Source organism: Elephas maximus, chromosome 1 (genome assembly GCF_024166365.1).
Source record: "Elephas maximus indicus isolate mEleMax1 chromosome 1, mEleMax1 primary haplotype, whole genome shotgun sequence".
NCBI lineage: Eukaryota > Metazoa > Chordata > Mammalia > Proboscidea > Elephantidae > Elephas > Elephas maximus.
The window spans coordinates 188,418,729-188,434,933 of NC_064819.1; the positions used below are offsets into that span (position 1 = coordinate 188,418,729).

Genomic DNA, 16,205 nt, shown 5'->3' on the forward strand with positions numbered 1-16,205 from the left:
TATCTCTACCCATATTATTAACAACCATTACCTTAGGCTTTCTGCCTCTTAAAGTGCTCATCTGTGATTTAGGGTTACTGCTGCAAATTTGATCCCATATATATAATTCTTTAACCCACACTCAGCAAAATGCTCAAACATTTTTTATTATTTGAGCTAAACTGTTATTTAACTTAAAAATGATTTCAAGGGATAGTTTCGGTTGAAGGTTTAAAAATTGATTCCAGGCAAAAAATATATTTGTTAAGTGAATGATCATAGAAATTTCTTTAATATCTGGGAATTGGAAAACCAAAATAGAGCAGACCATAATTTAATAATCATAAATTTAGGTAGACTCTTGTTAGGAAGTCTTAATAAATTTTTGAGACTTATTCTACCTTCACAGATACTTTAGATACCTTCTACCATGAAGAAGCTCAACTATAAAAATGAAATTTTGAAAGCAGATATTCAAATTTTTATACAAGTACTTAAAATTTTCACAAGTTTGTTCACATTGTATCATGAAAAATTTGTTATAATTTAAATTTTGTAAAACATATGAGATACCCCTTCACAAATAAAGTACGTCGTGAAAAAAAAAAACTAAGGGCAAAGACAGGATTGTACTTATTTCTGTTCTAAAGTGTATTTTTGAAATAAAAAGACATACACAGACTACCATGTTTTACATTTTCTTTCACCAAACAAATTGCTAAGTCATTGTTCATAAGACATCTCTTATCTCTCAAAGGAAAGAGAGCCTCTGGCTCTGGCTGAAGTCACTTTTCCACAATGGAATCATTATAATCTGTATCTACCTCTGTTTCTAATCAAAATCAGCAATGACTATCTAAAATTAATTTACAGTTCCTTCTCCACTTTTTTATTTCCAATTTTGTGTAAGAGCTTTTAAAAATGAATAAAGTGCTGCAAGTTTCTTAGGACTATTCACAATAACTCAGGTATGGAATGGGAAGACACACAACCATAAATATATATTACAAGTTCTGTGGAACATCTTTTCAAAATTAAGTTTGAGGGTAGACAAAACTGGGTGTTTTGAGTCATCTAGGACTCTCTTAACTCACATTATCTGGAGCTAATATGCACAATACGCCAAAATAACTTGCTCAATTTTCTTTTCTCATTTTTGTCTATGCCCTTTAGGAACACCACTACTGAGAAGCTATCGTTGGCATTTAAAGTACAAAATCTCATTTTGGAAGGTTGGCATTACAATACCCTAAACATCACAAAATTCAAAACTGTACAGTTGTTTCATCATGCTAAAAGGAAAATGAGTTTGTGGACCAGCCACTGTTGGTCGCAAATGAAAAAAAGTGGGGTTACCTTCAGAATGGTTTTAATGGCTGATTTATATTGGATATAAGCAATGAATATAAAACAAATTCTATCTATAATTTAAAAAATTGGTGAAATGAATGCTGACTAAAAATTAACAATTTAATATATTTGCGCATTATTTTTCATATATTAAAGGTGACAGCTATAAGAAAAAAAAACCTTCACACAATGTATTAGTCTTATTACAGTGGACTCTATTCAAATAAAATAAAACAGTGTAAGCGATTTAAAATAATTTAGAAATCTTTTGTCCTTAATGTCTTCAAGTTGAGTACGAATCAAACCTATAACTAAGGAAAGTTAAGAAATGACAGTAGAATGCTTCTTGGTATGGAACAACCAACCTATCTCTTAAATGAATCATTCAGAAACTACATTTCAAATGAAAAAACGTAAATTGATATAGGTATCAGAAACAAGCTCCTCGAAAATAATTATGTCTGAGGACAATGGTATTTCCACCACTTGCCATGATAAATACCATTTGGTCCTCAACACATAAGATAAGCAGTTGTGGTTTTGTCTATTTTCTTTTATATGCAGACATAAAGAATGGAGAAAACAAGTATGTCGTTTCCTTGTCTCTATTGACGCTCCCTGGCTAACCAAAGAATCATTTAGAATATTGCTTCTTCTCTCCAGATTCACTGGAAAATATATTTTAATCATCTGGTGAAAAAGGAGACATAGGCTGGAAATAGCTCTTAACCATATATAAGAACTATACGTAAGCAAGGTTCCATTCTAAAACCAGCTTACAACACACTTATAAAAACTGAAATCACTTTATGTTAGAAATCCAGCTAAGGCCTACTTGAAAATATTAAAAACTCTCAGGAATGATTTTATAATATGTGCATTCACAAAACATAGTTGTTATGGATGCAGAAAACAATCAAATTCCCTTGTTTCCTTAAAAAAATATAAAAAAAACAAAATTAAACTGTGTCCCCATGACCTATGTGCTCTGCACTCTTATGTTCTGCATATCTCTCAGTAGCGCTGGTCTGTAGTTTTGCTCCAAAATTTCCATGTATTCAAAGTAATCACTCACTCGAAACCCATGCAGTGCTTCTTCCTGTCAAAAAATAGAAAGGAAAGATCATTTGCTTTAATTCCAAGTTAATGAATTTGAAAGAGTTGAAGTACTTTTTTTTTTTTTCAGTTATAGATGTGGGTTTTATGTTGCTAATAAATGTGTTCACTATTATTTATTTAGTAGGCTTTGTATGTGTATAGTGGGAAGAAACCATATTCCCATTAAACAAGGCTATCTAATCATTTTCAAAAGCAAAATACAGATACCAAAAAGCAAAATTCTTAGAAAATGAAATCTTCCTAATTTATTAGATATAATAAACTTTCAATTATAGAATGACTGTTCACATTTGTAATTAGTAAAGATCCTAAGGCTTATCCATCAAAATATACTGTAATGTTGCAAGAAATATTTATCTTTAGCTATTGTTCATAAAACCTCCAACCGTCTGCAATTCATAATGTTGGTACTATGAATGTCTGTGCTAAATTGTAATTTAATGGTAAGTGTCCTAAATGAGACACTGGAGCATAAAAACAGTAGGAACATTCATTTGGAATTTTAGAGACTTTTAGAGAATTTTATGACTATTCCTTTCACATCTTCAATACTGCCTATCCAGTACCCAGATTCAAGGTTTTTTTTTTAAAAAAACAAAAACCTCTGCAGAAGAAAAATCATCCTTGGTTCAATGCAATAAGTATTTATTATGTTAGGAGTTTGGAGGTTATTAAAAAAAAAGGACATTTCATGCCTTTCAGGGTTTTATAGTTTAAAGGCAAAAATTACTAACATAAAAAACAAAAGCAACCCAAAAGAATAAAAAACAATGCATATCAGGTACCAGATAATTGTGTTAGAGACAATCCATTTATAGATAAGAGACAACAACGTAGGGAGCTAGGAAAAATATCACATAATTCTCCATAAGAACAGATGTTTTTAAAACACCTCAGACGATACCAGTCACTTACGGGTTAGTAACTGTTCACAGCTCCAAGTAACATGTGAGTGCTTTATACTTAGTTTGTGATTCATTATCTACAATCTGGGTAATTGGAGTGAAAGCTTAGTTGGTACATGTCTTGTTTTTTTCCAGTTGCCACTGAGTCAACTCCAACTCGTGGTAACCCCAAGTGTGTCAGAACAGAACTATGCTTCACAGGGTTTTCAATGGCTGATTTTCCAGAAGCGGATTGGGGGATCTTTCTTCCGAAGTGCCCCTGGGTGAACTTGAACCTCCAACCTTTCAGTTAGAAGTTGAGTGCGTTAACCATCTGCACTACTCAGGGACTCCCTTGGTTTCCTAGTGCTGCTATAACAAAAATGCCACAAGCGGGTGGCTTTAAAAAACAGGTATTTATTGTTGCACAGTTCTGGAGGCTAGAAGTCCAAATCAGGGTATCAGATCTAGGAGAGGGTCCTTCCTTGTTAGTAGTTATGGGCATTCCTTGGCTTGTATACAGATCTTCACATGGTTGCCTCCCCATGTGTGTCCTTGTGTCTCTTTTGCTCACATCGTAAGATAACACTCAGGAAGGATTTGGTTTAGGACTCATACTCTAGGATGACCTCATTAACACAGCAAAAGAAAAATCTTATTTCCAAAAAGGTCAAATTCACAGGTACCATGCGTTAGGACTTCACCATATCTTTACGGGGGGACACAATTCAATCCATAACATTTAAAAAATTGGTAATATTGATATTATAGCTGAAGAAAGAATATTAAATTATATGCAAAAAATTACACCATTAAGACTAGAGTGCATATATTCCAACATAAAATTTGAGTTCTACTCTTAACTTCAAAATAACTGTGACATTATTTCATTAGTACTTTCAATTGTTCATTCACTTATTCATTCTCTTATTACATGTAAGGCTCCTGGTTATGCACTGAAGATACACAGATGAAGAAAGAACAATCTTCCTGTTCAAGAATTCACTTTCAACAGTTATTACTGGAATTATAGAACTATTATGAATTTATCCATTCTCTTCATTTAAATTACGTGTGATTTGGCTTTGATCACCTCTTCACTGAAACCATAACTAAGTTGAGGAGGAATTATAGCAATGTATTATTCTAACCAGAGAATAAAGACCCAATGCTAGAAAAATTGTTTCAGTACATATTCATAATTTTTAAAGGGATGCTTATTATTTATTAAATGTGAATTACAATAGAAGATGACAGCATTTGAACAATAGTTTTAATAATTCTTTTCTGGGAAGAAACAAGCAAAATCTATTTTAAGATCTTTTAATTATTGTTCCACTTTAATATAAAAATAAACACTACCTAGGGACAGCCATAGCTTTTACTCGGTTTAAATATATTTTTTCCTTAGAATATACTTTTTGAATTTATGGCTTCCATTTTGGACATTAATTTTAAAAGAAAGGGAAAATAGCCTGATAAATATATTGAAGAGTACCTATCAAGTAGGTAATAAAACTATTAAAGCCTCATTTCATAACAGAAAAAAAATATACATTTTTAAATGTATGTTTTTAAACGATGTTCTTCATTATTTAAAATTCACAGGCAATTTTAGCTCTGAATAAAATTTCAAAATCTCTGAATTTCACTTTCTGGCTTCAAGGGGGAATTTTTAAAAAATCTTATCCTAAATGTTCTCTAATGGTCTTTTTAGTGGATAACTTTTACTTGCTATTATGACCATTTAGACTGCCAGCTTATCAAGTTGTAACAGACCATTTCCTCAGAATACTGCTTCAGTATAAGTTCATTTATAGATCTAAGTATACTGCACTCTATAGAAAAACTTATACTAAGCAAAAACACCATTCCATTTTATATCAACAGTGTAGTGTACTATTTCTTCAAGAAAATACATTTTTTAATAGATTACTAACGGAGTGAGTAGTTTAAGCCTTGGTTCAGAAGTTCATTTTGAGCATAATGTATTTTCTTTTTTGTACCTAATGCCTTTCAACCAGTGTGTCTTCAATGATTTTTTCTCTTCATTAATTCTGGCTTTCAAATGTGAATCACAAAACAGCATTAAGTGCTACCATTGTAATTCATAATGTTGTGTTTGTTCAATATTCTATGATACGGTACATACTCAGCTTCCCTCTCTCTTCTGTTCGGTTTCAAATATGTATCACTGGTTCTCTCACTCTTTTTTTTGTCTTTTTCATTCAACAAGTTTTACTGAACTTCCATTATGTGTATCATATTATGACACAGAAGTCTGTGGGGATATAAAGCTATGAGATCATAATCCTCAGCTTTCAAGATCTTACATTAGAGGACACAGGAACAGTGAAAAAGCAATCAGGAAAGTACTGATAAATGTTTGTGAAAAACAAAGAGATTAATTACTTTGTCTGTGAAATCAATCTCTCTCTCTATCTGTCCATCCATCATCTACCAATACAGATATAGATAAAAATATTAAATATACAATAAAATTGCCTCAGCTTGTATGCTGGCATAGTATTTTACTGCTTCTAAATGTTTTCAATATATTATCACATATAAGAAACATAATCTTGCTTGTGTGGTTGCTATCTCCAGTTTGTTTCTCTTTTACAGACAAAGAAAATGAAGGTCACTGAAGACATTCTTTCGATAAACTAAGGAAAAACATGTCTTCTCGTGACACATCCCATAACTATTTTCAACTGTAAATTATATATTTTGATAAGCATTTATTATTACATGAGGAGTAATATTTGAGATTATTGTTAGGTATTATGGATAACATTGCAAAGAGTGGAAATTCCAGAACATGTAACTGTGCTCATGTGGAACCTGTAGACAGACCAAGATGTGACTTGAACAGAATAAGGGGATATTGCATAGTTTAAAGTCAGGAAAGGTGTGCATCAGGGTTGTATCCTTTCACTATACTTATTCAATCTATATGCTGTGCAAATAATCCGAGAAGCTGGACTGTATAAAGAAGAATGCGACATCAGGATTAGAGGAAGGCTCATTAACAACCTGCAATATGCAGATGACACAACCTTGTTTGCTGAAAGTGAAGAAGACTTGAAGCACTTACTGATGAAGATCAAAGACCATGGCCTTCAGTATGGGCTGCACCTCAACATAAAGAAAACAAAAATTCTCACAACTGGACCAATAAGCAACATAATGGTAAATGCAGAAAAGATTGAAAGTTGTCAAGGATTTCATTTTACTTGAATCCACAATCAACGTCCATGGAAAATGCAGTCAAGAAATCAAAAGACATATTGCATTTGGCAAATGTGCTGCAAAAGACCTCTTTAAAGTGTTAAAAAGCAAAGATTTTACTTCTAAGGTGTGCCTGACCCAAGCCATGGTGTTTACAATTGCCTCATATGCACGTGAAATCTGGACAATGAGTCAGAAAGACCGAAGAGGAATCGATGTCTTTAAATTATGGTGTTGGTGAAGAATATTGAATATACTATGGACTGCCAGAAGAATGAACAAATCTGTCTTGGAGGAAGTACAGTCAGAATGCCAGTTAGAGGTGAGGATGGCGAGACTGTCTCACATACCTTGAACATGTTATCGCATCAGTCCCTGGAGAAGGACATCATAATTGGTAGAGTAGAGGGTCAGTGAAAAAGAGGAAGACACTCAATGAGATAGACTGACACAGTGGCTGCAACAATGGGTTCAAGCATAACAAGGATTGTTAGGATGGCGCAGGACCAGGCAGTGTTTCATTCTGTTACACATAGGGTTGCTATGAGTGGGAGCCATCTCGATGGCACCTAACAACAACAATAACAAAGAAGAATTGATGCCTCTGAATTTTGGTGTTGGGGAAGAATACTGAATAGTCCATTGACTGCCAGAAGAACAAACAAATCTATCTTGGAAGAAGTATAGCTAGAATGCTATACAAGGATAGCAAGCCTTCGTCTCATGTACTTCAGACACGTTATTAAGAGCGACCAGTCTCTGGAGAAGGACATCATGCTTGGCAAAGCAGAGGGTGAGCAAAAGAGAGGAAGGTCTTCATCGATGGACTGACACAGTGGTTCCAGTGATGGGCTCGAGCGTAACAACTATTGTGAGAATGGTGCAGAACCAGGTGGTGCTTCATTTTGTTGTACATAGTAGGGTTGCTATGAGTCAGAATCAACTCAATGGCACCAAACAACAACTAAGAAGTATTTTAGATGTAGTATCACATTGTAAAAAAAGTTGTTAAAAGCATAGCTGCTAACTAAAAGATCTGCAGTTTGAATCCACCAGCCGATCCTTGGAAACCATATGGGACAGTTCTACTCTGTCTTAATGGGTTGCTGAGTCAGAGTCAACTCAACCACAAAGAGTACTGGTTTATCACATTGTAGCTAACGGCTTGGGTACTAGATTCAGATACAGCTCATAAATAGTTTGACACTTATCCGCTATGTGACCTTCAGCAAACTGCCAATTCCCTTGATTATGAAATTTTCTAATCTGGATAATGTGAATAAATAACAGTAATTGCCTCACAAGGCAGTATATCAGTTAAGATACTTTCAACTACAAACACCAAAATGGTAGCTTAAATAATATAAAAATTGGTTACTTTTCACTCAGGCAGTCTGAAGGTAGGTGGTGCCAAGTTTGCCTCTGCAGTTCAGAGTTGTCTTCAAGGCCTGGAATTGTTCCATCTATTCACTGTGCCATTATCAGGATCTTTGCAAAAGCTTTCCTTTCCGTCTGGCACAGCTGCAAAGCATTGTGCTCATATGCAGTCATGTAGAAAGGGGCTGTCCTGCATATTTTCTACTTGCTCTCCCCCCGCCCCACCTTTAAAAAAAAAAAAATTATCAAAAGCATTTCATTAGGCAACCCACTGGATTTCGGGTTATATAAAAAAAAGGGCAACCAGACTAGTCAATGAAAGACAATTTGATACAATAAAAGGAGACAGGATATAGCCCCATTTAAAAACAACAACAGCAACAAAAAACTGTTGCCCTCGAGGGGATTCCAACTCATAGCAACCCAATAGCACAGGGTAGATCTGCCCCATAAGGTTTCCAAGGAGTGTCTGGTGGATTCCAACTGCCAACCTTTTACTTAGCAGCCACGCTCTTAATCACGGCACCACCAGGGCTCCAATAGCCCCACTGAGTTGCTGTATATATTAAACATTCTAAACTCTGAACTCCTTAGCATGGACCACAAAGTTCTCACATTATCTGCTCCCTATCTCATCTCTTATCACTCTGACTCCCTCACCTTGCTCTGATCATACTGGGCATCTTGAAGCTCTCTAAGCAGGCCAGGCATCTTCTTATTTCTGAGCTTTTGCACTTGTTTTTCTTCCAGTTTAGAAGGTTTTGTCCAGAATTCTTAGCATGGCTTTTGTGCAGACATGTAATGTTAAAGCCTGGAAGGGTCCATCAGGGATTTTTAACTCCAGCCTGCTCTTCCACCCCTTACCAAGAATACGAACAGAACCACTCACATAAAATTGTAAGATTTATTGTCTTCTCTTGCACCTTCTCAGGGATGTGCTTATTACAGAAAGCAAGCTATACCTACATTTTCAAAAGTTCTATGTATCAGTTGAAATTTCCAAAAATATATAGACATTAATTTCCAGCATATGCTTTTAGAGCTGCTGCTGCAAGCCCTGTGGGCTTATAATTTCAATTCGAGATAACGTCATTTAGGTGGGTAAATATATACAAGGCAAAAAAAGACAGTGTGCTAACATCTCATGCATCTCGTGCCTAACCACTAGCATCAGATTTATGCATATCTGATGCACTCTGTCCCACATATTTGATTATTAATGAATTTTCAAGGCAATGATTTTTTAAATGCACCATGTTTTTAAAAAATAAATTATGGAGGAAAAAAGTAAGATACGTTACTTTGAGTGGATTATATTGGAACAAGAGTCAATTTTTACTAATGACCATAAAAGGAAACAACAGCAACAACAACAAAAAAAAACAACAACCCAAAACCCACTGCCATCAAGCTGATTCTGACTCATAGTGACCCTATACGACAGAGTAGAACTGTCCCATAGGGTTTCCAACGAGTGGCTGCAAACCTTGTGGTTAGCATCCTGAGCTCTTAACCACTGTGCCACCAGGGCTCCAACCACCAGGAGGAATAACATTTTAAAAAATATTATAAGATGTAGAACTTGCCATACATTGAGGTCTATCAACAAAGGATTTTCATTTGTCAAATCTCATATGCGAGCCATAAAATTAATATATAAAACTCACTTGAGAAAAGGGGATCTTATGAATATTGCTCTTTTCTTTAGTCATGTTATAGATGACCTTTTTTTGTGTTGTGCCTGACCCATCACATGAAAAAGGACATTCTCCCTGATCAAAGCGGTAGAAACACAAACAAACTGAAAGCAAAGTTTCTTCCAGTATTCCCTCCTGTGGTGCTTGGTTAAATTACAAATAACTGGACCCAATATTCCTCAAACTTTTTTGAGTCCCTGGTATTGGCAACCTGGATTCTGTTTTATTAACAAGATTCAAAGGTGATACTTTTGTGCATTTTAATGATTTCAAACTACTTTGTACAAATTTATACTAAATGTTACACTAAACTTTGACAACTCAGACCCCTCCAATGGAAATTCTGATTTAGTAGGTCTGGGAAGGAATCTAAATTATCAGTTTTAGTAAGGACCATGGTGATCTTCAGGATCATGGAAATTTAGATAGAGTATGTGCTTTTGGATAGAATATGAGGTTCTTAAAGATTCTGAGTAGAATATATGGTTCTTAAAGGTTTTAATTCAGGAAAAGGGTGCCTGGCATATACGATGACTAGACAAATGATTGAGTCTCAGCTAGGTTAATGAGTAAATTGGCCTTGATCAGACAGAGTACAAGAGAATGTTTCCAGCTAAGGTCTGAAGGTTATGTCAGTATCAGCTATTACTATGATATGAGAAGCTAAAATGTCTCAGGGGCAGAGGAAAATGGAAGAAAAAGTATATAGTCTAGCTATGGACTCAGGACAGAACACTACTTCTTTTGATGTAATTTCTAATACATCTTTTTCTTAACAAAGAAACAAGAACAAGAGAGGGATAGGAGAGGGATACAGAAACTCAAATAACTCCTAAATGTTTCTGAAGTACTTGCTATATGCCAGATAATGTTCTAGAAGTGTTTTATAGAGATCATCACCTTGTTTAATTCCTTAATAACCCTATGAGATAAGTATTATCTCACTGTCAATGGTACAGATGAGGACACCGAGGCAGGGAGAGGTTAAGCAACATGCCCGGTCTTACACACTCAGTGACAGAGGCATAATCTGAATCCAGGCAGACTCAAGTGCTCTACGAACGACACAAAAAATGTATCTGCACACCTCAGTTTACACTGCATTGAAAATGTCCTCAGGTGAAGAATTATTTTTAATACTATGTATACTTTTGTGTTTTAAAAGCTTAGTATTCAATTTTTTTTTCCTGGTCTGATCGCCATTTCTTTCCCCTGTCAACATCTTCTGGTAACAGCAGTTACCACAGCAGCAACAAAAATCTCCATTGACAATTTACTGATTGGTTTGAAATTAATCTGTTTTTTTTTTTCCCATAATTATAAGTTGATTTTGTCATAATAATACAGGATTTAGTTGAAGCATTTTCATTAAGTATTTTGAGCCTTCTCAGCCTGATGTTCACTGAAAGGCAATCTTTTCCTTGCCTGGCATTTCAGTGAAGTTTGTCCCAGGTTGAATTTATAAACTAAAATCAAGATCACTGCCAAGTCTTTAGCATGGTAGAGAATTGTAACACAGTCTTCTTCACATAAACTACTATTAAACTAGCTCTCATTAAATTCACTTATGTGTGTGTGTTATAGGTTAGTCGACTAAAGAAAAAAAGGAGAGATGAAAAGCTTTAGATTTTCTAGCTCACTGAAATCTTTGAGAATTTTCATTTTTTTGGATGATATTTTCCCCCTGAAATTTTGATGCCTAGAGCTTTTCTAAACCGTCATTTGTCAAAGATAAAAATGTACGAGACCCTACTATATCCAAAGACTGAAACCTTCAGCATGCTTTCGGAAGTTGCCTTCTAGCTCAGTACTAACCTATTAAACACCAAAGTGTAGAAATAATGCACTTAACTGCTCTTTTATCTAGCTCATACTTTTGTTGTGTCTACAAAGACATTATGACAAAACTCAGACAACACCTTGCTGGTATCAACTTATACCTATGGTATTTATCCAACCTAATATTTCAGTATTTCGTCAAAAGAAGAAAAATAAACTTAATTTTTTTCCAGGAAATGTGGGCTGCATATTAGTGTTCATCACCTTCTAAGAGATTCCAAGTCATCTTTTTAATATATTGATTTAGAATCATGAAGAACTCTTTAGTGGACTATTAGAAATGGCAGCAACAAGTCTAGACTCCCAATTACTTGATTTAAAGTCTTGAGTATAAACCAAAACGAATACAAATGGGTTGATATTTTCTCTATACCACATGCTTCAGACAGACTTTTATTCCTAAAGCAATGCTTTTATTAGGTCATTTTCCGTCAATCATAAAATTTAAGTCTGAAAAAGAATTGCCTGTTTCCAGTATTCTAGAGGCTATCTCATTCTCTAAATTAGTTTCTCAAGGACAACTGACAATAGCTGAAAACATAACTGTGGTTTTTCAAGATTTTGGAACCTAATTCAATGTGCCTGATAATTTTAACTCATTTACAACAGGTAGATGCTTATTCTATCTATTTTTATATGATTCACTATCCTCTTTTTAAAAAGTAGTTTTGTTATGAAAAAAGTATGGCCTCATTACTCCAAAATCTAACCTCCCCACAAAAAACAAAAAAGGAAACCAAACTCATGAATATATACAATACAAAGTAAGCCTCCTGTTCTACTTCTCCATCTTCTTCCTTCCCCAGAAGCAATCATTAAATTCACACACATGCAGTATATTATATATATACACATTATGTGAAAATACAAATTCTATACATAGTCACACATGTACACATATATGCACTATAACATGCATATACACATTATGTAAAAAAAAAAGTTCTTCAACTTGTTTTTTCAGACATTATAACCTATTGAGTATTCACCCCACATCTCTACATATTTATTTATCTTGGTCTTTAAAGTAGCTACATGGTATTATTCTAATACATGACTCTATCATGAGTTAGTTAACCAGTTAATTGTTAATGGATATTTAGACTTTTTTTCTTTTACAAACATGCTACAATGCATATTTTTATATGTGTCTTTCTATACATCATTTATGTAGCCTAGAAGAGAAGCTGCTTGATAAAAGTATGCATAATAATGAATATTTCCAATTTTCTTCCAAAAAGACTAGGTCAATTTACATTCTCACCAATATGTTTGAGTTCTGATAACCTACACCCTTGGTAACCTCGAGTATTATCATCTGTGCCAAGCTGATGAGACAGACATAGCATTTCACTGTAGTTTTGATTTTCATTTTATTCATTCAGGGTTTAATTGAGAATATTTTCATATTTATTGGTCACTCATGTTTTGTTGTTTGTGGACCAACTGATACATTTTCTGTAGTTCATGTGCTTTTCTTATTGATTTGAAATAAACTCTTAATATATGAAGGAACTTAGCCCTTTATATGTTATATGTATAGGGAAAATCATTCTCTCTCCACATATGTCACTGCCTCTGCCCCTCAGAAAGGTGTCTTTTCAAGAATACTAGACACAAAACATTTGCTCTCTCTCAATCTTTCATTAATTCCTCTCTACAGGGGGATTAGTTTCTAATCTCTTTTTGTAAGATAAGGTAAAGGGTAAGTATATATGTCAAGTCTACCCTCCTTGGTCTTCTCATTCTTAGGAGTTGTCCATCTCCAAGTTTACAGGTGTTCTTTGCTTTCTGCAGCTATGTGGTAAGCTATCTATAACAAGGATTTCCTGCCTTAGCTACTCTGCCACAGTTCTGTTGGAGAATTAGTCTAATTCAAAAAGGAAATCCACAGGCTTTAGGCCCAAGTCAGGTTCTGTCATTCAGCTTTACCAGTATTTAGCTATACATTAATCTCTAAGTGATCCTAGTACCTATTTTCAAATGGGAGCAGTGGGCTTAGGTTCTACCGAAACCCCAATGGTATGCTACAGAAGTCCTCTCTCACCCTAGGGGTATTTTTTACTTACTTTTGTGGTAATTTTTAAGCTTTTATGTTAATTGTACTGATCATCTTTTTTATGGCATTGTGAATTAATGTTAGATTAGAGAGGCTTTCCCTATTCCAGGGCTATAAAATATTCTCCCAATTTTCTTCTTGTATCATTTTATGAGGTAACCTTAAACTTTAAATATTTTGATTCACATACTTTTCTTGACTATCTTTGTTTCCTCCCTCCTGTTTGAAGCTCACTTTCTTTGTCAGATAAAATGTAATCATGTTGGCTTGTACAGAGCACGCCTTTTGGGAGATTAGATAATGTTAGAAAGGTTGGTTAGGGCTGGAAAATGGAGATGACTGGGTGATGGCAGATTGGCTTTTATCTTTTAGGCAATGGACAGAGAAGGCTCTAGAGTCAGGCAATAACATGATGGAATACTGGTAATCTATGTAAGAATGTTTTTATAGCTGTGGTATCCATTAAATATCTCTTGGAAGAAATACAGCCAGAATGCTCCTTAGGAGACAGAATGGTGAGACTTCATCTCACATACTTCGGACATGTTATCAGGGGGGACCAGTCCCTGGAGAAGGACATCATGCTTGGCAAAGTAGAGGGCCAGTGAAAAAAGAGGAAAGACCCTCAGTGAGATGGATTGACACAGTGGCTGCAACAATGGGCTCAAGCATTACAATGATTGTGAGGATGTCACGGACTAGGCAGCGCTTTGTTCTGTTGTATATAGGGTCACTATGAGTCAACACTGCCTCGATGGCACCTAACAACAACAACATGTAGTTAAATGGAGAATTACTGATTTTTTCCTTCTCTCTCTTTGTGAAAGCCTGAGATTTTGGATCAGAAAGTGAAAAACAATTTCCAAGGTTTAATAGGGATAACTGTAGTCAAATGCAGATTTTTAAAATCCTGTATCTATTCCTGATTTGGAAGATCTTCCTAGAAAAGGAAGAATAAAAATATTTTATTAGTCAATATTTCATTATGGATTTATATGTGACTAGGTGAAGAATAGTGTGCATATATTTATGTATTTTCCAAATAAGAAATTATTACAGAATTTAATTGTATAGTTAAAAGGGTATTTGAATGTATATTTAAACAAACCACGCCAGAATTAATCTCACCACAAAAGTCATAAGACAAGAGTGGACCTGCTGAAAATAAAATGAAGTCATGGTACCAGCCAGTAAAGCTCTTTTCCTAGTCCCTCAGATGAATGCAAACAGTAGAAATAAAAAGTAAGGTTAGTACCAGGACAAGTGCTAAAATTACTTACTTCCTAACATGTTCTTAATTTGAATATAAACCAACTCAATTCAAAGTTAGTAATTTACATTGGGCTTAGGTAGTAGAGGTCATCTTTTTTTCTCATCTAAAAATCTGTTAGTTTTAAATGGACAGCATTATGACCAGGGTGCAGTAGAGCTGGAGACACATTTAAAGACGTCCCCATTTGCAAACCCTATTACAACTTTTCCTTGCAGGAAAGGGATGAAAGTACAATAATCACCAACATTAATTAAATTTAAGCATGATGAAACATAAAGACACTCTCCTAATGGAAAGGAAGATAAATAAGGATTAGAAGAACTTAGTAATGTTGGCTATCCAATGTGAATAAAATTAAGCCCATTCACTTTTCCTATATATTTATTTATTCCACATGCAAATATTTATTGAGCACCTACAATAAGCTAGGTACTATACAAGGTACTAAAAATGTATCAATAAATGAGACAGACAATCATAGTCCTTAAGGAGCTTACACATTCTACTGAGGAGGATGGACAAAAACATCTATAAAATAATTTCAGATAGTGATAAACACTAAAAAGAAAGTAAAGTGGGATAAGAGGATAGAGAATAATGGGTTATGGCTAGGGGGATATCAGATACAAGACTGGGAAAGTTTCAGACTTTGAAATTCCTTTACCTGACCACTAGAGCTGATGAAAATACTCCTTACTGACAATGAACCCACATTTTGTCCTCAACCTGATTCCCACTTGCTTAACCCTTCTCATTCTTCTAACCACTTCTTGTAGATCATTCTTTTCTTTTTCTACCTTAGTTTGTCTTCCACATGTGCAACCATTGTCTTGGTATCCTTTTTCAGCAAGAACATTCCTAAGATTATAATTCTAGTGGTGTATGTAGAAAGTTTCTTAAATGATGAAGGGCATTTATTTAAAGAAAAACACCATTAAATAGAAAATAACTCTGACAAGTACATCATGATAAAGAATAAAGAAAAAATTAATTTACATAGAAATTATTTGTGGACTTAGAGAAAGCCTAGAAAATAATAAATGCTGGTTTTGGTGTATGTGTGTATATGTGTGCTTGTGGAATGATGGGTACAAGGAGTAGGGGGACAATTTACATTCAAGAAAACAGCTTAAAACAATGTGTTGCAGCAGTACATTTCCACTGGGAATTGCACGCAGGGATGTGTTTATACATCATGTATTTCCTAAGATCCAGAGCTTCAAAAGTCACATTATTGTGAGTGAGAAACTAGGCAACTATATCTTGTTTTTAAAATATTAACTTATGTATAGTAGTGATTTTTTAAAAAGTGTATTATGATAGAATACTTTTTCATGAAAACATTGCAAGTTTAGAAAAATATTACATAGAATATGATGGTATAGAAAATTATATTA

The 16,205-nt window shown here is 34.4% G+C and overlaps 1 protein-coding gene across 3 annotated transcripts in view; it reads right to left on the reverse strand.

The window, feature by feature from the left end:
* Positions 1 to 537: 537 nt before the first annotated feature.
* Positions 538 to 16,205, reverse strand: part of TBC1D32 (TBC1 domain family member 32) — a 268,104-nt gene continuing 252,436 nt past the window's right edge. For 2 of the 3 annotated variants that reach the window (XM_049900007.1, XM_049900000.1), the window contains one exon: positions 539 to 2,428. In XM_049900007.1, the coding sequence (XP_049755964.1) occupies positions 2,309 to 2,428 (120 nt within the window). In that variant the 3' untranslated portion in view covers positions 539 to 2,308. Of the gene's footprint in view, positions 2,429 to 16,205 lie in introns of all 3 variants that reach the window. The other variant, XM_049900015.1, reaches the window with a different exon arrangement.